At 42.1% G+C, this 25,706-nt stretch overlaps 1 protein-coding gene across 1 annotated transcript; it reads left to right on the plus strand.

The window, feature by feature from the left end:
• The first annotated feature begins 2,612 nt into the window (after positions 1-2,612).
• LOC127008592 (oxytocin receptor-like) lies at positions 2,613-24,240 on the plus strand. Its single transcript, XM_050880803.1, has 3 exons — positions 2,613-4,777; positions 15,013-15,125; positions 21,799-24,240. The coding sequence occupies exons 1-3, from the start codon at positions 3,730-3,732 to the stop codon at positions 22,054-22,056; spliced, it is 1,419 nt and encodes a 472-aa protein (XP_050736760.1). The 5' UTR covers positions 2,613-3,729; the 3' UTR covers positions 22,057-24,240.
• The last annotated feature ends 1,466 nt before the right edge of the window (positions 24,241-25,706 follow it).

Below are 25,706 nucleotides of genomic sequence, written 5' to 3' on the forward strand. Positions count from 1 at the left end.
CTTCTAATTTAGCAATGTCCTTTGCATGGTGAGGAGACCAAAACTGTACCGCATATTCCAAGTGGGGTCTGACTGAACTATTGTAAAGCGGAAGTATTACATCTTTATTCTTGAATAATTAATTATTTGCTGCATCGATGCATTGATGTGAGAATTTGAGGTTTGACGCGATTTTGACCTCCAGGTCCTTAACGCATTGAACGCTTGTGAGTTTAACGCCGCGCATTTCGTATTCGAACTTTTTATTTCTTGCTCCAACTTGAAGGACCTTGTCTACGTTAAAGGGCATCTCCCATCTATCCGACCTAGCTGAAATTTTGTGCAAATCATCTTGGAGGCTTTGCCTGTCTTCGTCAGTGAGAACCGAGTTACCAATCTTTGTGTCGTCTGCAAATTTACTAATGCGATTATTGAGTCCGACATCCACATCGTTGATGTAAATAATGAAGAGCACTGGGCCAAGAACCAAGCCCTGAGGGACGCCACTAGTGACCTGCGCCCACTCTGAGTTAAATCCGTCAATCATCACTCTTTGTTGTCTGTTGCTCAACCAATCCGCGATCCATTGGTTTACTTGACCGTCAATACTATTTGCTTTAATTTATAAAGTAATTTATGATGTGGGACTTTATCAAACGCTTTCTGGAAATCAAGATAGACTACGTCCAATGATTTGGTTACGTCATAAACTGAGAAGAGGTCGTTATAAAAGGTCAATAGGTTTGATAGGCAGGATCTTTTGTTACGGAAGCCATGTTGTGAATCCCCAATTAATGAGTGGCTTTCGAGGTAACTCACAATTTCGTCTCTAATTGCTTACCTACAATTGAAGTTAGACTAATGGGTCGGTAGTTACCTGGTATTTTTTTGTCTCCTTTCTTAAAAATCGGTGTCACGTTAGCCCTTTTCCAATCCGAAGGGACGATGCCTTGTCGCAAGGACATACTGAATACGGTTGTGAGGGAGGAGAGTATTTCGCTCTTTGTTTCTTTAAGCAGTATAGGATATACTTTATCGGGTCCGGGGCTTTTATTGGTTTTAAGTGAATGGAGAGCTTTAAGGGAAAGAGAGAGAGAGAGAGAGAGAGAGAGAGAGAGAGAGAGTTTACTTACAAAATCTTTCCGAACATAGAATACATAAGATTAACTACCGGGGATCATGTTTCTTAATGGTCCCTCTAAGCGAGAAAAATGAGAAAAAATCATCACTCACACAAACCATTTCATAATATATATCAAAGCATTTGTGATCAGTTTATGTATTATCTATTTTGGGGGGGTTAAATCATGGCACAAATTTGGCCCATCGTTGCTACACGGTAAAGCTACAAATTTGGCCCGTCGCTGCTACACGGTTAAAACAAAACAAACAAAATACTAAGAACAAAACCTGTGAAATAAATAAAGAGAATAACTTGGACCACATCCCTCCCAAGCCCAATACCTCGGTTTGACGTCATACTTTCAAGCCTTTATTTATTTATTATTTTTTTTTTTCCACCGAGCTCCTTCGTGATATTTTTACCCTAAGCTCCAACGCACATAAAGTCTCGTGTATATATATATATATATATATATATATATATATATATATATATATATATATATATATATATATATATATATATATATATATATATATATATATATATATATATATATATATATATATATAGAGAGAGAGAGAGAGAGAGAGATTTTTTTTACCGTAAACTAAGCAGCTTAAGGGCAAAATTAAATGAGAACGAAAAGCCCGCTAATCACTGCTTTTATAAAAGAGAGCATAGGTAGATGAGTGACTAAAATATATTGGTTTTTTTTTTAAGATTTTTAATTTTTTTTTTTTTTTTTTACCTCTAGACTCGTGGGGGAAAGGAAAGGAAGGGGATGGTGATGGGCGGCTCGTATTATGTACTATATTTATCTTTTTTTGTTGTTGTTATGTGAATATTTTAAGTAAGTGATTCTCTCTCTCTCTCTCTCTCTCTCTCTCTCTCTCTCTCTCTCTCTCTCTCTCTCTCTCTCTCTCTCTCTCTCCCAGCTTCCTTTTTAAGTAACTTTCAACATCTTTCCTCTCTGCAAGTTTCCTCTCTCACACCCCTCGCTCTCTCTCTCTCTCTCTCTCTCTCTCTCTCTCTCTCTCTCTCTCTCTCTCTCTCTCTCTCTCTCTCTCTCTCTCTCTCTCTCTCTCTCTCTCTCTCTCTCTCCCAGCTTCCTTTTTAAGTAACTTTCAACATCTTTCCTCTCTGCAAGTTTCCTCTCTCACATTTCCCCTCGCTTCATGCCCCCCTTCTCTCTCTCTCTCTCTCTCTCTCTCTCTCTCTCTCTCTCTCTCTCTCTCTCTCTCTCTCTCTCTCTCTCTCTCTCTCTCTCTCTCTCTCTCTCTCTCTCTCTCTCTCTCTCTCTCTCTCTCTCTCTCTCTCTCTCTCTCCCAGCTTCCTTTTTAACTAACTTTCAACACCTTTCCTCTCTGCAAGTTTCCTCTCTCACATTTCCCCTCGCTTCATGCCCCCCCTTCTCTCTCTCTCTCTCTCTCTCTCTCTCTCTCTCTCTCTCTCTCTCTCTATCGTGGGTGGTAGCTGCGGCCAGGTTTCATTCGTCGGCCTGCTTTCGTGCCGACAAGACTTCCCTCACACCCGCTCCCTCGTCGGCTGATTCACGGGCTTCCATTCCCCTCACTTGCTCGCTCCCCTCACGCGCGCTCTCACTCACTGGATTCTTGCGTCGTCTCCCCTATCTCCCCTCTCTCTTCCCTGCTTCTGTATTCCCCTCGCATCCCTTCATCTGGTGCTCCTTCTTCTTCCGTTTCTTCCCCTCACTTCCTCCATTTTCCAGCTTTTATTCATGTGTTTGTCGTGTGTTCCTCCTTCTTCCCTCCTGTCCAGTCACATTCCCCTAGTCTCCTCTCGCCTTCGTGGTTCTCGCCCCTCATTTCTTCCCTCTCTTGGTTTTCTCATCCGCTCCTTCACGCCCTCAGCTGTGTAAATCCCTTCTTCCTGTTCCTCACGCTGAATGTTACTCTGAATACCTTTTATCTCCTCTTATCCTTCTGTTCTTCCTCTCCTTGTTTACTTAGTCTCCATTCTTCCTCCTCTCTTACTCCCTCGCATATCTTAGTCTCCGTTTTCCTGCTGCGAAAGGCGGGGGAAGGTACGGGTGTGTGCGGGCGTGTGGCTCCCATCAACACGTGCATGACGGGCACGTGAAGTACCTGGCCATGCATGACAACCGCCTGGCGTGCGTTGGCGTGCGGTGGTGTGTGGCGGCGGTGGAGAGGGCGGCGCGGCAGGGGTGTGCATGTGGGCCGTGTGGCGTGTGTCCCCGCGGGCCGCTCCCCCTCCTTGGCCTCACTTTCATCACGGAAATGGCCCTGTGACCGCCTCCCAACGGGTCGAATAACCTGTTGCCGTCACACTGCTCAGGATGTATTGCTTTAGTCTAATGATTGCCCGCCGCGGGAAGCCTGCCGACCCCCTGACCGGAGGTTGAGGGCTGCCTGTCTGCCAACCTGGTGTTGTTGCCACACACACTCACACAGACACACACCCACGCACCCACACACTCCACCATGCTGGCCTGCCTCGCACATCGGCAGTTCTCACGGCCCTGAGGAGCGGCGTAACGTGAACTTAAGGAGTGTGTCCCAGGTCGCGATGGTCGCCGCACGTGGCCAGGGGTGAGGCGTGCCTGGCGCCACCCGCGTAAGCCCCACGCCCGGGCCTCCTCCGCCATGGAGGAGGAGGTGGGGGTGGTGGCGCGCGATGAGGCCGTGGGGAACTGGAGCGACTGTGAAACGAACTCGTCTTCGCTGAACGTGAGCCTCGAGTGTGTGGCGGGGCGCGGCGTCCAGCAGTGGCCGGGGCGGGACGAGACGCTGGCCAAGGTGGAGGTGGCGGTGCTGTCGGTGCTGCTGGTGGTGATCCTGGTGTCCAACCTGCTGGTGCTGGTGGCGCTCATCCGCTCCTCGCTGCTGCGGCCCATGTCCCGCACCTACTTTTTCATGACGCACATCTGCACCGCGGACCTCATGGTGGGCCTCTGTAACGTGCTCTCGCAGCTCGCCTGGGACCTCACTTATTACTTTCGCGGCCCCAACTGGCTGTGCAAGACCGTCAAATTCCTACAGGTGATGCCGCTCTACCTGTCACCGCTGCTGCTGGCCTGCCTCGCCTTCGACAGGTACCGGGCCATCTCGTGGCGCCTGGGCAGCAGGCTGTGGTCGTCGCTGACCATGGTGACTATCGTGTGGACGCTGTCGGCCGTGCTGGCGCTGCCCCAGGCCTTCCTCTTCTCCATCAAGCGCATGCACAATGGGGAGTACAACTGCTGGGCGGACTTCACCGAGGACTGGGGCATCAAGGCCTACGTAGTGTACTTCGTGTGCGCCGCCTTCTTCGGGCCCATGCTGGTCACGGTTTACTGCTACACCTGCATCACGCTCAAGGTATGGCGCTACTCGCGCTACCGCCGCGGCTACGTGCCGCTACGGACCATGCTGCTGCAGCGGGCGTGCTGCCTGGGCGTGGATGAGGTGGGGGCGTCGTCGTCGCGACGCGGCACGCCCACTGGCTTCTCGGTGACCTCGGGCTCGTCCAGCACGGTGAGACTGGGCCGCATGCCCCTCATGGTGCACGGCTTCCCCAACGTGCCGCAGCCGCTCAGCCTCGCCAAGATGAAGACCATCAAGCTCACGCTCATCATCTCCTTCTTCTTCCTCGTCTGCCACGCTCCGTTCTGTGTCACGCAGCTCTACAGGGCCTTTTCCACCGCCCCTCCAGGTGTGTGTGTCTGTTTGAGTGTCTCTGGCGCCCAACACACACTGAAACATGTTCATCAGCACCCCCTACCCCTCCGTACACTTCTATACCTGCTATAACATCTCCACTGAAATAGTTCTTCACATTCCCAGTTTTATCACTTAATGTTCATGTACTTTGCCTTTGAGCTGCTTTCTTTACCCTAAAAAAGAGGCTGTCGGCAGGATCTTTCCTTCCAAACCTTTTCACAAACCTAAGTTCAGTCACCTTGTCTCAACTTCTCAACTTATCACGCTATACTTTTCCCCCTTCTCTCCTCCCCTCGTCACCCTCGTACTCCGTGACATGCTTCCATCTCCCCTTATACACCTGTCTCTCCCCTTGTGCCAGGTTGTGTCTTTTCTACCTGGTATATGTTCGAGGGTTCGGCGGGTAGAGTCCAGCTTCTGTGTCTCGTTATTTTGATCTCTGGGCCCGTCTTTGTTCAGTTGGAGGTCGTTCTTGGTAGTGTATTCAATATTCATGTCCCTATTCTTAGTATCGGTTTTCCCTTTCATAACAACTAGTGTCTGTCTGTCTGTCCGTCGTGTGTGTGTGTGTGTGTGTGTGTGTGTGTGTGTGTGTGTGTGTGTGTGTGTGTGTGTTGTGGAAGTATTCAGCTCAGTAGATGAGAGAGAGAGAGAGAGAGAGAGAGAGCAACCAATTCAATCCAATAGTTTTCGAGGGGCTTGAACCCTCGCAGGTTATGTGCCATAGCCTGGCCGTAAGCCATAGGCCATAGGCAATCGATTTCAGAGAGAGGTCAACTGATGGGCAATTAGTGTGCACGTGTGTGTGTGTGTGTGTGTGTGTGTGTGTGTGTGTGTGTGTGTGTGTGTGTGTGCCCGCGCCCACGAGGGAGGCTTAACGATCTGTATACAACCGTCAATTTAGTCCATTTAGGCAATTTAGCAATCCGTGACGCTGGTACTAACTTCATTTAGCTCTTTGCATAATAAACGTCTAAATCCGTCACGCGTAAATTACAAAACTCTCTCAATTTTCGTTTGTTTCGTGTTGTTGAGGGTATCGAATGAACGTACAATGATGTCTGTCTGTCTGTCTGCCTGTCTGTTTTTCTGTCTGTCTCTCTCTCTCTCTCTCTCTCTCTCTCTCTCTCTCTCTCTCTCTCTCTCTCTCTCTCTCTCTCTCTCTCTCTCTCTCTCTCTCTCTCTTGTGTGGATAGCTTTTCCTTTTTTCTTTTTCTTTTTTTTTGGTCTGTTCTACGTTGTTATTTTTCTTCAGCATTCATTTGTTTCCATTGAGGCAGCAGTTTTTTTTTAGATAAACAAACATATTTTTTTAGAAGGGGGAAGAAAAAAGGAGGAGGAGGAGGGGGGGGGGGGGCGTATGCATTCTTCTTGGTAAAAAATACTGGCATTCTTTCTTATATATTATCCACGTTATATTTTTCCAGTTCCTCTTTGTCCATGTTCTTAACGTCGGTCTTTAATAACTGTTTCTGTAAGCTGGCTGATCTAAATATAACTTAATTTTTCCTTCATTTTTTCCTTCATTATTTTCCTCGCCATTTACATCTTCATATTTATCATTTTTTATCTTAATTTTTCACTTCATTCATTTTTTTTCCTTGATAATTCCTTCCTTCATTTTTTCTTTCAAATTTTTCTTCATTTTCCTTAATTGTTTCCTTCATTTTTTCTTTCCTTTATTTTTTCCTTTATTTTTCCTTCATTCATTTTTTCCTTCATTTGTTTCATTAATTTCTTTCCTTCATTTTTTTTCCTTCATTTTCCTTCATTCACGTCAAAATACTTATATCTTCATATTTTTTTTACGTCGACGCTTTCATGATTGTGTTTGATATCTGGCTGGTCTAAATATGTCTTCTTTTTTTTCCTTCTCATTGTTCATCATTATATGCCTGAAGTCTGACATATTTAAAAAGCTACACACATCTTCAATTTTTTCTTGGTCAGATTTCATCGTAATGCATCTTCATAAAAAAAACACGTTCATTTTTCTTCCGTGTCAGGAGTTCGTGATTATGTTTCCAAAGTGTGCCTCGTTATTTTGATCTCTGGGCCCGTTTTTGTTTAGTTGGAGGTCGTTCTTGGTAGTGCATTAATCTGTCCCTATTTTTAGTATGAGTTTTGCCTTTCATAACAATTAGGCCGGTATTTTAAGATGCTTTCGCTTCTCACAATAGCTATTTCTAAAGGTCAAAGAGGGGATCAGTCGGATTATAGTGAGTGTTTTCTTAGGTTCATGGTACAGAGGAAGGGTCACACTACCACCAGGGTCACAAAACTACTCCTGGAAATGCCCACAACTCTTACGAAAGCCTTGTCAAATATGTGAACTTGGGGACAAAATACTTTAAAATACGACCCTTTGTGTGTCTGTCTGTCCGTCGTGTGTGTGTGTGTGTGTGTGTGTTAGAATTTTTAGTGTGTTAGAGTTTTTATAGTTTTCAAGCATCAAATATATATTCATCCTCCCTTGTGCCTTGAACGTTATAATACCTCACAACCATAGCAACATCCTTAACACTTTTTTTACAGTAAAGGAAGCAACTCAAGGTAAAAAATAAACGAGAGGAAAAAAAAACGTTAGTCACTGCTCCTAAACTTATAATAACATTCACACTCTATATAACATTCTCTTGCTCGACACGTGGCAATGTTTCCTTCTTTTATTTCTTATTTCATTATTATTTTTTTTTATCCACGAGTTCAGATCTATTAACCAGTTTGCACCGACTCGTCCGCTTTTGATCTCGTTTTTCTTCTTCTTTTCCTCCTTCCTTCCTTTTCCCATGCAAACTATATCCTTCTTTCTTGTCTTGTCTAATTCAGGACGTGTCTTTTTATTTGGTATCCTTGCTCCATTTCTTCCTCTTTCCTTTCTTTACCAGCGTGTTATTCCCATGCAAACTATATCCTTATTTTTTGTCTTTCTTGTCTTGTCTAATTCAGGACGTATCTCTTTTTATTTGGTATCCTTGCTCCATTTCTTCCTCTTTCCTTTCTTTACCAGCGTGTCATTCCCATGCAAGCTATTTTTTTCTTTCTATGCATAAGTTCAGATCCTTCAGCCAGTTTGCATCGTCTTGTCAATTTCTTCACGTATCTCTTTTTATCTAGTTTCTTTTCTCCTTTTCCTCTTTTCTTTCTTTATCAGCGAGTCATTCCTAGACAAACTTTCCCCTTTTTTTATCCATAAGTTCATATCTTTCAACCAGTTTGCATTGTCTTGTCAAGTTCGGCACGTGTCTCTTTTTACCGAGTTTCTTTTCTCCTTTTCCTTTTTCCTTTCTTTACCAGCGAGTCATTCCCATACGAACTTTCCTTTTTTTTTATCCATAAGTTCATATCCTTCAACCAGTTTGCGTTGTCTTGTCTAGTTCGGCACGTATCTCTTTTTTTTAGTTTCTTTTCTCCTCCTTTTTCTTTTTCCTTTCTTTACCAGCGAGTCATTCCCATGCAGGCTATTTTCTTCTTTCTGTGCATAAGTTCATATCCTTCAACCAGTTTGCATTGTCTTGTCAATTTCTTCACGTATCTCTTTTTATCTAGTTTCTTTTCTCCTTTTCCTCTTTTCTTTCTTTATCAGCGAGTCATTCCCAGACAAACTTTCCCCTTTTTTATCCATAAGTTCATATCGTTCAACCAGTTTCCATCGTCTTGTCAAGTTATGCACGTATCTCTTTTTATCTAGTTTCTTTTCTCCTTCTTTTCCTTTTTCCCTTCTTTATCAGCGAGTCATTCCCATACAAACAATATTCTTTTTATATTCCTAAGTTCACCTCTTATAATCATTTTACACCAAGTCGTCCAGTTTGCACGTGTCACTTTATATTTCGTTTTTTTCTCTTCCTTTTCCTCTTTCCTTTCCGAATCATTCCCATACAAACTGTTTACATTTTTTTCATTCCAAAGTTCAGATCCTAAAAAACTTTTGTACCATCATGTCTAGTTCGGCTCGTAGCATTTTTATATTTAGTTTCTTTCCTCCTTCTTCTCCTCTTTCTTCTCGTTTTCCTCCTTCTCCTCCTTCTTTTCCTCTTTCGCATGTCAGTATTGCCTCCTTTTCCTCCTCCTCCTCCTCCTTCTTTTCCTCTTTCGCATGTCAGTATTGCTTCCTTTTCCTCCTCCTCCTCCTCCTTCTTTTCCTCTTTCGCATGTCAGTATTGCCTCCTTTTCCTCCTCCTCCTCCTTCTTTTCCTCTTTCGCATGTCAGTATTGCTTCCTTTTCCTCCTCCTCCTCCTCCTCCTTTTCCTCTTTCGCATGTCAGTATTGCCTCTTTTTCCTCCTCCTCCTCCTCCTTCTTTTCCTCTTTCGCATGTCAGTATTGCCTCCTTTTCCTCCTCCTCCTCCTCCTCCTTCTTTTCCTCTTTCGCATGTCAGTATTGCCTCCTTTTCCTCCCCCTCCTCCTCCTTCTTTTCCTCTTTCGCATGTCAGTATTGCCTCCTTTTCCTCCTCCTCCTCCTTCTTTTCCTCTTTCGCATGTCAGTATTGCCTCCTTTTCCTCCTCCTCCTCCTCCTTCTTTTCCTCTTTCGCATGTCAGTATTGCCTCCTTTTCCTCCCCCTCCTCCTTCTTTTCCTCTTTCGCATGTCAGTATTGCCTCCTTTTCCTCCTCCTCCCTCCTCCTCTTTTCCTCTTTCGCATGTCAGTATTGCGTCCTTTTCCTCCTCCTCCTCCTCCTTCTTTTCCTCTTTCGCATGTCAGTATTGCCTCGTTTTCCTCCCCCTCCTCCTCCTTTTCCTCTTTCGCATGTCAGTATTGCTTCCTTTTCCTCCCCCTCCTCCTCCTCCTTTTCCTCTTTCGCATGTCAGTATTGCTTCCTTTTCCTCCTCCTCCTCCTCCTCCTTCTTTTCCTCTTTCGCATGTCAGTATTGCCTCGTTTTCCTCCCCCTCCTCCTCCTTCTTTTCCTCTTTCGCATGTCAGTATTGCCTCCTTTTCCTCCCCCTCCTCCTCCTTCTTTTCCTCTTTCGCATGTCAGTATTGCTTCCTTTTCCTCCCCCTCCTCCTTCTTTTCCTCTTTCGCATGTCAGTATTGCTTCCTTTTCCTCCTCCTCCTCCTCCTCCTTTTCCTCTTTCGCATGTCAGTATTGCTTCCTTTTCCTCCCCCTCCTCCTCCTTCTTTTCCTCTTTCGCATGTCAGTATTGCTTCCTTTTCCTCCCCCTCCTCCTCCTCCTTTTCCTCTTTCGCATGTCAGTATTGCCTCCTTTTCCTCCTCCTCCTCCTCCTTCTTTTCCTCTTTCGCATGTCAGTATTGCCTCCTTTTCCTCCTCCTCCTCCTCCTTCTTTTCCTCTTTCGCATGTCAGTATTGCCTCCTTTTCCTCCTCCAAATCCTCCTTATTTTCCTCTTTCGCATGTCAGTATTGCCTCCTTTTCCTCCTCCAAATCCTCCTTATTTTCCTCTTTCGCATGTCAGTATTGCCTCCTTTTCCTCCTCCTCCTCCTTCTTTTCCTCTTTCGCATGTCAGTATTGCCTCCTTTTCCTCCTCCTCCTCCTCCTCCTTTTCCTCTTTCGCATGTCAGTATTGCCTCGTTTTCCACCTCCTCCTCCTCCTCCTTTTCCTCTTTCGCATGTCAGTATTGCCTCCTTTTCCTCCTCCAAATCCTCCTTATTTTCCTCTTTCGCATGTCAGTATTGCCTCTCCTTCTCCTCCTCCTCCTCCTCCTCCTCCTTCTCCCTCCGTCTGCCTCATTATTATTCATTCGTTCATTTCCATGCAATCCATAAATTGTCTTCGATTTTATTTTTTCTTCTTCCATTTGTTTTCCTTTCCCCTCCTCGAATCTCTCCTCCATACTCCGGTTTCTCTTTCTTTATTCGACTGATTTTTTTCCTTTTTTGTAATTTCCTTTTTTCTGTTTTCTTGCTCCGCTGTTTTCACCGCCGCCATATTTTCCTCCTCCGCTCCTGCTTCCTCCGCTTCATTCTTTTCCGCTTTTTTCTCCTCCTCTTCTTCCTCCATCTTCATCTTGCTTTTCCTCCTCCCCCTCTTCTTTTTGATTGATTTATACCAGTGCTCTCCAAACTTTTTCCCCCATTGTACTCTTTATTACCTTCTCCTACTGTTACGTTCCCCCCATGGCTGATTAAAGTCAATTATATTATATTCATGTTATATTATATTTAGGTACACGTACATTACGCGTCCTTCCTAGGTACCCGTCCCTCCCTCTCTCTTTTCCTTCATAGAACATGGGAAGTTTTTGCTATGTGTGTGTGTTTGTGTGTGTGTGTGTGTGTGTGTGTGTATGTGTGTGCATCGTCTTTTCACGTAACCCTTTAATCTATATCCCCGGGGGTACGCGGACCCCAGTTTGGACAACATTAATTTATACTATACATTCGAATAAGTCTCTCTCTCTCTCTCTCTCTCTCTCTCTCTCTCTCTCTCTCTCTCTCTCTCTCTCTCTCTCTCTCTCTCTCTCTCTCTCTCTCTCTCGCTCTCTCTCTCTCTCTCTCTCTCTCTCTCTCTCTCTCTCTCTCTCTCTCTCTCTCTCTCTCTCTCTCTCTCTCTCTCTCTCTCTCTCTCTCTCTCTCTCTCTCTCTCTCTCTCTCTCTCTCCTTTCATTTTAATATTCTCTTTCAATTTTATAGTTTCATCTTTTGTTAGCACTCGGTTCTCATTCTATTTGCTTTTTATTTATATATCTTTACCATTCCATTTTTCTTCCTACCCCCACGGACTTACAACTGGGTTTTTTTTTTTTTTGTCCATTTAGTTTGTGTTTTTGCTAATCTTTTCACTTCCACGCACTGTTTTCAAATAACTTTCTTCTGATTCCTTTAATTAAAAATCCTCGCATTTATCTTTTTTAATTATTCTAACTTGTATCTTTTAACTCCTTTTTATTTCATCACTTTTTCCCCACCAGTATTATTTTTCCCTATCTCATGACACAAAAATCCCCAGCTAACTTTTTTTTCCTTTACCATTCGCCTCGTTTACTCGAAATATTTTGCTTTATTATATTCTTTTTGTTTATGTCTTCCCTTTCTTTGCTATCACTTTATTTCGATCAGTAATATATCTTCTTTTCTGATGACATAAAAATCCCCAGCTAACTTTTTTTTCTTCCACCATTCGTCTTGTTTACTCGAAATATTTTGCTTTATTATATTCTTTTTGTTTATGTCTTCCCTTTCTCTCCCATCACTTTATTTCGATCAGTAATATATCTTCTTTTCTGATGACATGGAAATCATCAGCTAACTTTTTTTCTTCTACCATTCGTCTTGTTTACTCGAAATATTTTGCTTTATTATATTCTTTTTGTTTATGTCTTCCCTTTCTCTCCCATCACTTTATTTCGATCAGTAATATATCTTCTTTTCTGATGACATAGAAATCATCAGCTAACTTTTTTTCTTTCACCATTCGTCTTGTTTACTCGAAATATTTTGCTTTATTATGTTATTTTTTTTTGTCTTCCCTTTCTTTCCTATCACTTTATTTCCATCAGTAATATATCTTCTTTTCTGATGACATAGAAATCATCAGCTAAGTTTTTTTCTTCTACCATTCGTCTCGTTTACTCGAAATATTTTGCTTTATTATGTTATTTTTTTTTGTCTTCCCTTTCTCTCCCATCACTTTATTTCCATCAGTAATAAATCTTCTTTTCTGATGACATAGAAATCATCAGCTAACTTTTTTCTTCCACCATTCGTCTCGTTTACTCGAAATATTTTGCTTTATTATATTCTTTTTGTTTATGTCTTCCCTTTCTCTCCCATCACTTTATTATCTCCTTTTCTGATGACATAAAAATCAACAGCTAACCTCTCCCCTCCCATTTATCTCGACATTCCACTTTTTAGACCTATTTTTTTCTGTCACCTTCGTCATCAATGTCCAGCAGATTTTTTCCTTCCCATCACTTTTTTACCCCAGCTAACTTTTTTCCCTCCCATTCATCTCGACATTCTACTTTTTAGACCTATTTTTTTTTCTGTCACCTTCGTCATCAATGTCCAGCAGTTTTTTTCCTTCCAAGCACTTTTTTTACCCCGGCTAACTTTTTTTCCTCTTATTTATCTCGACATATTCCATTTTTTATACCTATTTTTTTTTCTGTCACCTTCGTCACCCAGCAGTTTTTTTTTTCCTTCCAAGCACTTTTTTCCCCGGCTAAATTTTTTCCCCCTCCCATTTACCTCGTTTTCTCGATATATCCCACTTTTAATACCTAGTTTTTTCCTGTCACTTCTATCACCAGTCTCCAGCAGTTTCCTTTTATTCCCCATAACTTTTTTCCCTCAGCTAACTTTTTCCCCTTCCATTTATCTAGTCCATTCGAAATATAACACTTTTTATATGTTTCCTCTCTTTTCCTGTCACATCAATTATTAGTGTACGGCAGTTTCTTTTTCCACTTTTCTTCCGTTCCTCTGACCGCATTTTTCCTCCTTATATATTTTCCTCTCCATTTATCTCGTCCACTCGAAATATTCCACATTTAATTAATTTCCTCTTTTTTTCCTGTCACATCAATTATTAGTGTACAGCAGTTTCTTTTTCCACTTTTCTTCCGTTCCTCTGACCGCATTTTCCTCCTCATATATTTTCCTCTTCATTTATTTCGTCTACTTGAAATATTAAACTTTTTATATCCATTTTTTGTCACCTCAGTCAACAGTGTCCAACAGTTTCTTTATTTTTTTCGTTCGTCTGACCACCTTAAAACCCACTAACTATTTCTTTTGGTCGCCTTTCATGTTTCATCTGCAAACATTTCCCATCCTTTAATTTCCTCTCCGTGACAGCCTTTCCTTATTCCATTTCTCTCCCACGTTTTCTTTCCGACATCCCTTTTTAGATTATTTCCTCCTCGTATCCGTCAGCCCACTCACTAACTTCTCCTTCCCTCCTTGCGCTCTTTTTCGTCGGCTGCATTTCATTCAGGGCCAGTTTTACGTTTTCTTTTTCGCCTCCGCAGTCCGTTTTCTTTTACACTCACGGCAGAAATTTTGAAGTGGTGGTTCTTGTTTGACTTGGACCTCTTTCATAGTCGTTTTTCTTTTTTTTTCTTTTTTCTTATTTAACTCATATGCTTTAAGGATTTTTGCTTCTCCTTCATTTTTTAAACTTTAGATCCAAGTTGGACCTCTTTTTTTAGGCGTCGTTTTTTTTTTTTTTTTCTTCACTCACTTGCTTTTAAGATCAGTGTTTTTCTTTCATTTTCTTAATTGCTAATATCTCCATCCTGGCGTAAAATGTCTCAATTTTACTTATATTTCTTCTTTGATAGTTGCTTCGTCTTCATTTCTCACAAACTAACATTCCTTTTTATCAGTTATCTTTCACGTATACTCGATTCAGAAGGACAGTCCCCTTAACTCTTCCTTTTCCCTAAGCACTCATTAACAAATTCTGTCTTGTAATATTTCCACACACTTTTATTCGGTTCTTTTTCTGCCCTGTCTTTTCCCCCTTCACTATTTGTATCTCTCAGTCTTTTAAAACCCTTTCATGCATTATTTTACAGCCTTCTTTTTCCCATTAACAATTTCTATCTTTAAGTCTTTTCACTGCCAGTCATTGAGTTATATATATTTCCTTCGTCTTCTTCGTTCAATTCTTTTCAATCCTCTTTCCCCCTTCACTGTTTCTCTATTTATCAGTCTTCCCACACCATGTCCTTCAATTCTGTTCAGCCCACTTTATTTTCCCCTTCTCTCACAGCCAGTCAATCCATCCCTTCATCTCTCCCTTACTAACAACCCTCCCTCTGGTTTTCCTTCCGCTCTCTCGACACGGTTTTTTCAGTCATTTCTCTTCAGTCCTGCCATTCAATCCATCCCTTCATCTCTCCCTTACTAACAACCCTCCCTCTGGTTTTCCTTCCGCTCTCTCGACACGGTTTTTTCAGTTATTTCTTTTCAGTCCTGCCATTCAATCCATCCCTTCATCTCTCCCTTACTAACAACCCTCCCTCAGGTTTTCCTTCCGCTCTCTCGACACGGTTTTTTCAGTCATTTCTTTTCAGTCCTGCCATTCAATCCATCCCTTCATCTCTCCCTTACTAACAACCCTCCCTCTGGTTTTCCTTCCGCTCTCTCGACACGGTTTTTTCAGTCAATTCATTTCAGTCCTCTTTTCCCTCTTCACTGTTTCAGTCTTGCACTCTTCTCACACTCAGTCAATCAGTTATTTCCATCCCTTGATCCTCCCTTACTAACACACCTCCCTTTGGCTTTCCTTCCGCCCTCTCGACACGCTTGGCAGAGGAGACGAGTCACCCTGTCGCCGTCATCACCCTGCTGCTGCCCTCCCTGCCCTCTTGCGTCAACCCCTGGATTTACCTCTGCTTCTCCGAAAACCTACTCAACCAGATCTGTGTGAGTAGATTACCGGGCAGCGTGTATGGGGACAGGTGCCAGCTTATTATAGTATGGGTGGGGGGGAGGGTTATCAGTCCTAAGTGTGTGTGTTTGTGTGTGTGTGTGTGGGGGGGGGGGTTATCTGTTCTAAGTGTGTGTGCGTGTGTATGTGTGTGTGGGTGGGTGGGGGGGAGGGTTATCTGTCCTAAGTGTGTGTGTGTGTGTGTGTGTGTGTGTGTGTGTGTGTGTGTGTGTGTGTGTGTAAGTAAGCTTATTGCCATAATTATATACATCATATACTTAACAATGTGGTACAAATAACATTGGCAATATCTGTCGAGCCAGAGCTCCCTGACAGATATATATTTTTACAAGAGGAATTGATTTGGCTTGAGTAGCATAAATTTTAAGTTACTTAGTACATATTATATATGACACTATATGTAAAGACCATTTAACCTTAATCGGGCATGTTTTGCTGCTTACGCAGTTTGTAGAGTAAATAAATACTTATTAATTATATTCTTGAATTGTGGAACGTTACCCCGAATCACATAGATTTTTTGTATCAGTTGTTAAAGTATTCCATATCTGTGGACCAAGATAAAACATACAGTACCTAAAAAGAGTTGTGCGATATTGCGGACATACTAAACTAATATTACTGTTTCTGGTCGAGTACCCTGTCTCCAGTGATTTAAATACTGGAGTTCCCTGCCTACTTGTAATATTTTTAAAGATGGATAATAGAAGAAAACATTTATGAATAAAGTAGAAATTTAGAAGTTTGTGTTCTGAAAATACAATTTCTGTAGAATCAAATTTACGTAGATAAAATATGCATCTCAAGATTTTATTTTGTGCTACTTTTAATTTAGTAATGAAGGAAGGCCAAGTACATGCCCATACTGACACACAGTAGACAAGATGAGGGTAACACAGCGTGTAATAAATACTAAGCATAGCCTCATTTGTGAGATGATTACGTACCTTATACAGTATACCACACATCCTAGATAACTTGTAGTAAACGTCATTAAGCTGATAGTTCCAGTTTAAATTTTTAACGCCAAGGAATTTGGTGTGAGTTACATCTTTAAGAATTTTACCTTCTAACAGTAATGGAGGCAAATGATAATCTTAAGAACGATTCTGAAAAAAGGATGTAATTAGTTTTGGAAATGTTAATTTTTAATTTATTTTATTTTATTCATTGATTGATTAGTTCTAATTCAGTTGTTAAGCATCTCTGCAGATGAGTATATCTTCATCACCTAATAACAAGTTAGTAACGTCAGCATATATAGTATATTTTAATCTGGAACTACCATTCACAATATCATTTATATAAATAAGGAAAAGTAATGGTCCTAAAATAGATCCCTGTGATACACCCCTAGTTATAGTTTTTGACGAAGAATAATTTCCATTACAATATGCAGTCTGTGATCTATTGGTTATATAGCTTTCAAAAAGTTTTAATGACACACCTCTTATCCCATTATGTTCAAGTTTATCTAGTAATATTCCATGGTGTAAAGAATCAAATGCCTTAGAAAGATCAATAAATACCCCAACTACGTGATGTTTGTTTCCCAGATTTTTATAGATTTCATTGGTGATTTGTATTATAGCAGATTCAGTTGAGTGATTTGCTCGAAAACCATGTTGATATTTAGAGAACAAGTGTTTTTTTCTAGATCTAAATAATCTATCAAACGAGTTGCTATTACTTTTTCGAATATTTTACTAAATGCTGCTAATATTGAAATTGGACGGTAATTGTTGACATCGTTTTTATTACCTGACTAATGAATGGGAATTACTTTAGCTATTTTGAGTTTATCGGGAAAAAATCCTGGTTTTAATGAAAGATTAATTATGTGGGCCAATGGTATAGACAATAGTGTTGCTGAGTGCTGTAATATTTTAGGTGACACGTCATCATAACCTGGTGTGCTTGTTTTAAGTGCATGTAAGTAACTTTCACTTTCAGTGGGACTTACAGGAGGTAGATACATAGAAAAAAGGGGCAAGCTAATTAAGTAGTTCAGGTGATTACCATTAAGTGTGCAATTAAGTTCATCAGTTCCTAGGAAGTGATCATTAAAGGTATTAGAAGTATCGAAGTAAAATAGTTTTAGTTCGATTTCACGTGTTTTCCTTATTATATAATTTTTGCTAAGTATAATATTGATGGATTTCCAGTGAGATTTTGGATCTCCTTGTTTGTCTTTTAATTGTTTTTTGTAGTAGTTATTTTTTGCTTCTCTTAATACTGTCGTTAGCTCATTTCTGTATTGCTTGCATTTTTCCTTTCAGAGATAAGGGCCATTTATGTGCTAGTCGTTCTAGTCTGTGTTTTTCTTTAATACTATTTCTTAAAGCTGATGTAATATACGGACTTCGTTCCATTTTATTATTTACTGTAATTATTTTTTTCTGGAAAATGTTTTTGAAACAAATTATTCCATTTTTGAAAGAATACATTATATGCGTCATTAGGACTACTTATCTCAAGTATGTCCTTCCAGTTCACCTACAAAAGATCGGCACCAAAATTACTTATAGCATCTTCCATTTAGCGTAACCCGTTTCTGGGTCGTGATCTGTAGAGTCCCTCATAGAGTCCCGACAACCTAAGATTTGGACGCCATTATTGGCCCTGTGTTTTCGCCGCGCTTTTCAAACACTAGCACGGTTTCGCGGCGAAGACAGGGCCAATAATGGCGTCAATCTGTCGGGACTCTATCAGGACTCTACAGATCATGACCCAGAAACGGGTTACGCTAAATGGAAAAGGCTATTAATGCAGTCTGTGTTACCATCATTTTAGTGATATATATTGGGCGTTTTAGTCTTGGATAATGAAGCATAAATTTAGAAACCACTGGATAATGATCACTGATATCTGTTTCTATTATAGAATTATTTACATTAACTCAATATTTGACGCCCAGATATGGTCAATCAGTGTGGCTGTTGTATCTGTAATCCTGGTAGGTCTTGTTATTAGTGGATATAACGAGAAAGAAAACATTAAATTAATAAACTCGAAAACATAGTTATCTTTATAATTTAACAGGTCTAAGTTGAAATCACCAAAGACATAAATGCTAAAGTTTTTATTGTGTGTGTGTGTTTGTAGCAGTCACCGCTCAAATTCCGTGTTCCTTCCCCTCAGTGACAAGAAAATGGGGTGCTGCAAAGAGAGACTAAGATTCTCAGTGTTTTCATGTAATGTCCATCGTCACTGTGTCTGCCAGTCTGTCTTGTCGCGTCTTCATCGTTAACTTTCCTTGTATTCGTTTACCTTTGACTGTCCGTCCACGTTCTCTTGTTGTCCACCGTTACACATTGTTCCACACATACACCAACACTTAAATGTTAACCTACACAAACAACATTCACACAAAAGCATACACAAACAAACACCTATCCTATGTGTTGTCCTTGTCGTGATGAGCTGTGTAAGTTCTGTCCAATAAAGTATCTCAGGAGATACTTTATTGGACAGAACACAACTCATCACTGATACCGATTGTATTCGTCGACAGACCGACTTGGTCGGCTAGATTTCGATCGCCGATAGAGTCGGTCTGTCGTTTCACTACAGGCCGCCTTTGGCAAGGCCCGTGCTCCCTCGTGCAGAGAATCTCCCCAATAAAGTAACCCTGGCGGATATGATATTCTCTATCCGTGAACCGATTAGCACTTAGAACACCCGCTACCACCAACATGTTGTGGGTGGGGTTGTGTGTGTGTTTGTGTGTGGGGGAGGTTGTGTGTGTGTGTGTGTGTGTTGTGGGTGGGGTTGTGTGTGTGTGTTTGTGTGTGGGGGAGGTTGTGTTTGTGTGGGGGGGGAGGTTGTGTGTGTGTGTGTTTGTGTGTGGGGAGGTTGTATTTGTGTGTGTGTGTGGGGGGGGGGGGTAGGTTGTGTGTGGGTGTGTGGGTGTGGGTGTTTATCTTTGTTGCTGTAGTTGTTTTTCTTGTTTGTTTTGTGTTGTCGTCGTCGTTGTTGTTGTTGTTGCTCTTCTTCTTCTTCTTTCTTTTTTCCTTCATAATTCATTGGCATCACTTAACATATACATCGTGTTATTGCGTTGTTAATTAGATTGGGATTTTTTTTTTAATCTTTCTCACTTTGGTTATTAATGTTGTTGTTGTTGTTGTTGTTGTTGTTGTTGTTATCGTTGTTGTTAAAAGGCCTCTTGCTACACCTCCCGTTTTTTTCCTTTAGCTTCACCACTCAGACTGACGGAATAATCAGCGTTAATTATTTTTTTATAGCGGGTGACACACACACACACACACACACACACACACACACACACACACACACACACACACCTCTCTCTCTCTCTCTCTCTCTCTCTCTCTCTCTCTCTCTCTCTCTCTCTCTCTCTCTCTCTCTCTCTCTCTCTCTCTCTCTCTCTCTCTCTCTCTCTCTATCTCTCTCTCTCTATCTCTCTCTCTCTCTCTCTCTCTCTCTCTCTCTCTCTCTCTCTCTCTCTCTCTCTCTCTCTCTCTCTCTCTCTCTCTCTCTCTCTCTCTCTCTCTCTCTCTCTCTCTCTCTCTCTCTCTCTCTCTCTCTCTCTCTCTCTCTCTCTCTCTCTCTCTCTCTCTCTCTCTCTCTCTCTCTGACATTATTTCCTTGTGTTTTCTTTGCATCCTCTTATCCTCCGACTTTCTGACTCCTGTTCGTGAGTCTTTGCATATCTTTCTTTCCCCTTCCGCTTGCCGGAATACATAATGTCACTCGCATGTTAGCTTTGGAATGAAAAATATGTGTCAGCGCTTGAACCAGAGCCTGTCCACCTGCCTCCCTTCCCAACCTGCCCACGCGATGCTAAATTTGACCTCTCTACCTGTCTGATGGTCTCCTCGCACCCTGATCTGCATGACTGCCAGCTTGAACACCCTTACCGCCTACATACTTTTTTTTTTTTACAGCAAGGGAGGCAGTTCAAGGGAGAAATAAAAACAACAACAACAACAACATAAAAGCCCGCTGGACGCTGCTCCGAACACAGCAGAAAGAACGAGAGGCCAAAAAAGAAGTCAATATCAGTTGCTGCCTGCCTGATTAACTACCTGCTTATTTTTATGCCCATCTGCTTGCCCTGCCTGCTTGCCGTCTGCTTGTTTGCCTGCTTATATACCATTCTGCCTGTGTGATTGACTACCTATCCGTTTTCCTGCCTACCTGCTTGCTCTTCCTGCTTCTGTATCGTTCCATGTCCTTGTCTGCTTCCTGGTTCGCTATTCTGCCTGCCTTTTTACCAGCCTGTTTACTCGCCACTCCGCCACTCAAATTACCCACCTGCTGTTTTGCTCTGCTCGCTGGTTGGCCTGTTATCACCCAGCCTGCCCCCGTCCGCTTCCATAACACGTCAGCAATGATCGACGTGTTTCATTCCTGCAAAAACATCGTCAAAAGAAGTATCGGGAAAGCAGATTGGTGGCCAGTATTCCCGGCATGAATTTGAGGGAGGAAAATAAGTAAACAACTCCATAACGCTTTGCATGTCTCATTCGCTTCCCCATTCCATAAGAGAAAAACGTACACTGATTGGCCAGGGACTCGCCAGCCCATACGTCCCTTCTTCATGGTGTCTGAAAAGCAGTAGACCATTACCTAGAGTGAAACCAAATTGTCGAGTCCATTTTGGCGTTGGCTCCCGCGGGTCCATTTCTCCCCTCTGCTCTGCCACACAGTCCCAACACCTATTTTTTCCTCTCATATGTTACCTATAGCTTACGTATGAGAGGGAGAGATAGGTGTTGGGGCTGTGTGGCAGAGCAGTACGCCAGACCGGCCTCGACAATTTGGAAGACTATAGCTAGCCCATTAACTTGACAGGGGGGTGGACACGGAAGCTCTCTGTATTCTGACATCATTCCAAATCCAACACAAGGGGTAGTTTGACAAGGCTTGTGCTCCATGGATGTGACTAAAACACTCACGAGAACCTGATTAACCTCCTTTGTGGCATTGGGATTTGGTTGTTGTGAGAGCCGAAAGCTTCTGGGAATACGAGCCTCAAGTTCTTATCCGCAAACATCTCAGGGCTGTCGTAGAAGTGGGTATGAGTCTTCTGATACCTTTTTTTTACAACAAAGGAGACAGCTCAAGGGCACAAAAAAAGAGGAAACAATAATAAGAAAAAAAAGCCCGCCACTCGCTGCTTCTAAATTTGACGGCGGTTCTGCTCTTTGAATGTAAAAAAAAAATGCTCGTGAGAACCCAACTAATCTCCTTTATGGCCTTGGGAAATGTTTTGTGACCCGAAACTGACCTCATTTGACCTTTCCTTCTGTTTTCTATGGTTGGAGCAGCGTCTAGGTGGCCTTTTTGTTCCTGTTGTTGTTTCTTGCTCTTGAATTACCTCCTTTGATGTAAAGAAAATAAAAAAAAAGAGATTCGAGAGTAGCGTTGCCAAATTATCGTACTCATCGCATTGAATTTCGTAGTTTTGGACCGATAACTATGGCAAAAAGAAGAAAAAGAGCATCAATAAATAACAGCTTTAACGCTAACTTTGATTTTCTATCGTTATTTGTGCAGGTACGAGAGTTTGAGGCCTAAAAATGATAAATACAATGTGGTGGATACGATAATCTGGCAATACTGGTCGAGAGCGTCTGACATCACGGAGCTCACCTCGGTCGCAACTTCCTAACTCAACAGGGATGCTTGACGGGGAGGTTCCGCTCACGCCACGTCAAGGAGAACAACAGCATAGGGGACCAGGAGCCTGAGGACCACCACCAGCACTACCGCAACCGCCGGAGACGCCTGGAGCAGCGCAACAGACTGAGGTGTTCGCCGAGCTACAACAGACGAGGGTTCTACGCCTGCCGATACCCGACCACCCTCTCCGACCACCTGCCGCGGAGCAAACCCAAGGAGCAGATTGAGCTGGCGATGTTTGGGACGAGTTTGTGAAGGCGGTGTTGGTGAATAGGTGGTGATGATGATGGTGATTGTATTCTTGATGTACCTGGATGGGATGTTGTGTGTGTGTGGGGGGGGGGGGGGTAAATCACTCAAGGTCTGATCATGTGCCGGTCTCGTGATCAACAGCCAGTAACCTACCCTCTTTATGTGTGTGTGTGTGTGTGTGTGTGTGTGTTATTTCATTCTTGAGACGCCATACATAAAAAAAGGTCAATATCGATGCAGTGTTCATTATTTATTTACTTGTTTGCATCATTTAAAGAGCTTCGTAATCACCCTTGAGATGGTTTGTTCGTAGAGGAGGAAATTTCGCTGTATTTGGCGTTTCTGTTTACTGCGTTAGTCTTTCGTTTTATATATTTTATTTTTACAGTAAAGAAAAAAGCTCAAGGGCAAAAAAAAAAAAAAAATGAGCCCGCTAATCAGTGCCCCATTTACTTACGTTATATTTATATCGTTGTTCTTCGTTATTCGTTACTGCTTACGTACTGCACGCTTATTCGGACCTAATATTTCAACGTTATAATGTATTTGCGTTATTCCTACTTCTTTCGTCTATCGTTGTATCTACTTACGTTGTATTTACTTCGTTATTTTTATTTCGTTATTCGTTATTGCCTTCACATCTCCAGAAAGTTAATGCAGTTTGATTCCACGAAATTCAATGCATAAGCTAAGTTTCCTTCTTCTTTTTCTTCCCTTTTCCTTCGGCAATTCAGTTTCACGGAATTTCAAAGAGGGTTCGAACCGGTGGCTTTGAAGCAGGAGGATTGAATTGCCTTTTTCCACATCAAAGCCTTAACACGAGTCATCGATCCAGGAGAGCGTGCACTAAGTGATTCTGCTTTCCTCATGGCGTGTATAAAGTTTTCTCTTCGTATGATTGGCTCCGGGAGAGGCTGCTGCAATGTGTGACTGTGCTTGTCCATCTAGTTATTTGTTTGATCGCGGTTCCTTCTTTCTTTCCTCCACTAAAGTTTTGAGTTTTCTTATTTGAGCTCCCTCCTCACCTACCTTTCTTGCCTGATTTTTTTCAAATGCATTTGAAAAAAATATTGTTAGTAAAGACTGATGTAACTAACAATTTTTTTTCCCAGGTGCTGCCCATAGCGCCGGTAGACTTTGTTGAGGGGTCTCTTGGACGTCCCCAGCCCGTTAGTGGTGTAGGTGAGTTTTATTTTAGTGCGCTGCCGTGATATCTGACTCAATCTCTTTACGATGGAGAAAAGACACTTTTGAAATTTAATTTGGATTTTCAAGTGCCTGAAAAAGTTAAGTAACATCGATCACTTCAAGTTCTTTGAACTGGAAACCAACTCAAAAACAAAAAATATATATTTACCCATTCAAGCGAGGCGATGCAGTACAGACATTGGGAGGAGTTTCTTCTCAAACTGAGTTATCCGCCATTGAAACTATTTTCCAGAACTAGTAAACGCGAATACCATTAACTCCTTTAAAAATAAAATCGATCGTTATTTCGTTGCGTCAGGAGGGAACTGAATACCGCTTTCATCTGCTCTACAAATACGAAGTGGCTGTCTAGCAGGTTAAATCACCAGAGCGGGCAACCCCGTAATAAGCCAGTTGGATTTCTGTTGCCTCCTTTTCCATGATTCCGTGTTTTTTCATTCTCTCCACTTTTGTTTTGAGTTTCCTAATTTACTCCACTTACCTCTGTCTTCCACCCTCGCCCATCACGCCGTCTACTACCCTCACTATCATCGTCCTCAGGTCATCGGGTTCCATTCCCTAGTCTGACGTCTTGAGCGCCTGCGTCTGTGAACTTGGATTGCGAGAAATTAGTAGAGAAAATAAGGAAAAATAATGAATTGCGCAATCTTGACCAATCTTAGGCTCTTTACGACGTTTTTCGGCTTCTGACTGATTAAAAGTTTTCGTTTATTTTTTTAATGGTCTGAAGAAGCGTAATTTGGACGTGTGTGTGTGTGTGTGTGTGTGTGTGTGTGTGTGTGTGTGTGTGTGTGTGTGTGTGTGTGTGTGTGTGTGTGTGTGTGTGTGTGAAAGAGGGAATGAAAAAGAGGGAAGAAAGGAAGCAGAAGAACGAAAGAAGGAAAGAAAGGTGTGTGTGTGTGTGTGTGTGTGTGTGTGTGTGTGTGTGTGTGTGTGTGTGTGTGTGTGTGTGTGTGTGTGTGTGTTATAATATTTGTATCGTTCCTAACCCGCTGTGGAAATATATCTATAATGTGAAGTACCGTCAGTGTTTTATTTCAATCCTCCATATTTTTTTTATCCCTTTGTGTGTGTGTGTGTGTGTGTGTGTGTGTGTGTGTGTGTGTGTGTGTGTTTAGAAAGCTCGATGTTTATTCTTTTTTTGGCTCAGAAAAAAAGTTCGTTCTTTCATAAATATTCGGTTCAGTTGATTCTACCGCTTTATATCCTTTTTCAGAGAGAGAGAGAGTAAACAAACACTCTGAGCCAGCAAAACTTTCCGTCTAATGTTTCTTCTCTCTCTCTCTCTCTCTCTCTCTCTCTCTCTCTCTCTCTCTCTCTCTCTCTCTCTCTCTCTCTCTCTCTCTCTAATGCGTCGTAAAATAACCAAATTGTTGATCTTCTTGTTCTTCTTCTTTTTCTTCGTCTTCTTATTATTATCATTATTATTATTATTATTATTATTATTATTATTATTATTATTATTATTATTATTATTATTATTATTATTATTACGGTGGAAAACTCTAAGGTAAGGGAAAGAGTGAAGCTTCTTATCTCTCGCGTTCTAAAAATATACCTCAATCCTTTCCATTTCCTCCTCCTCCTCCTCCTCCTCTTATTTCCACCTCTTTCTTATCCTCCTCCGTGTTTACCTCTCTATTGCTTGTTCTCCTCATCCCTTCTTCTATCATTCTTTCTTCGGGTCGTTGTCTTCGTTTTTTATTCTTATTCTTCCTTTCCATTCACATTTCAATCCTCTCTCTTCTTGTTCTTCTTCTTTTCCTCTCATTTCCTTCCTCTCCCTCTTCTTATTCTTCTCTTCCTCTCACACATTTTCCACACACTCTTTCCAGATCCATAATCCTCCTCCTCCTCCTCCTTCTCCGCCTCCTCCTCCTCCTCCTCCTTCTCTTCTTATACCGTCTGTTGGAGGCCATTTTCTCCTCCACATGATTACCTCTTCGAGTTTTATCGCCTGCTCCTCCTCCCTTCCATACTCTCCTTCCCTCCTCCTCCTCCTCCTTCTCCTCCTCCTCCTCCTCCTCCTCCTCCTCCCCTCCCTCCCGTTTGTCGCAGTGTATCTGACAGCTTATCGTGAAAATGTATAGTGATACCTGTGTGTGTGTGTGTGTGTGTGTGTGTCTCTCTCTCTCTCTCTCTCTCTCTCTCTCTCTCTCTCTCTCTCTCTCTCTCTCTCTCTCTCTCTCTCTCTCTCTCTCTCTCTCTCTCTCTCTCTCTCTCTCTCTCTCTCTCTCTCTCTCTCTCTCTTTTCAGTACATGCAGGTTGGTTAAATTAAAAGTTCCTGACGAGTTAATGAGACGGACTACTGAGGGGGCTGATAATTTTCTTGGTATTGGTGGTGGTGGGTGGTGGTGGTGGTGGTGTTCTTGTGGTGCTTCTGTTATTGCTTTCTTCTTCCTCCTCCTCTTCCTCCTCCTCCTCATCATCATCATCCCTGTTC

Source organism: Eriocheir sinensis, chromosome 38, assembly GCF_024679095.1.
Source record: "Eriocheir sinensis breed Jianghai 21 chromosome 38, ASM2467909v1, whole genome shotgun sequence".
NCBI classification, from domain to species: Eukaryota; Metazoa; Arthropoda; class Malacostraca; order Decapoda; family Varunidae; genus Eriocheir; species Eriocheir sinensis.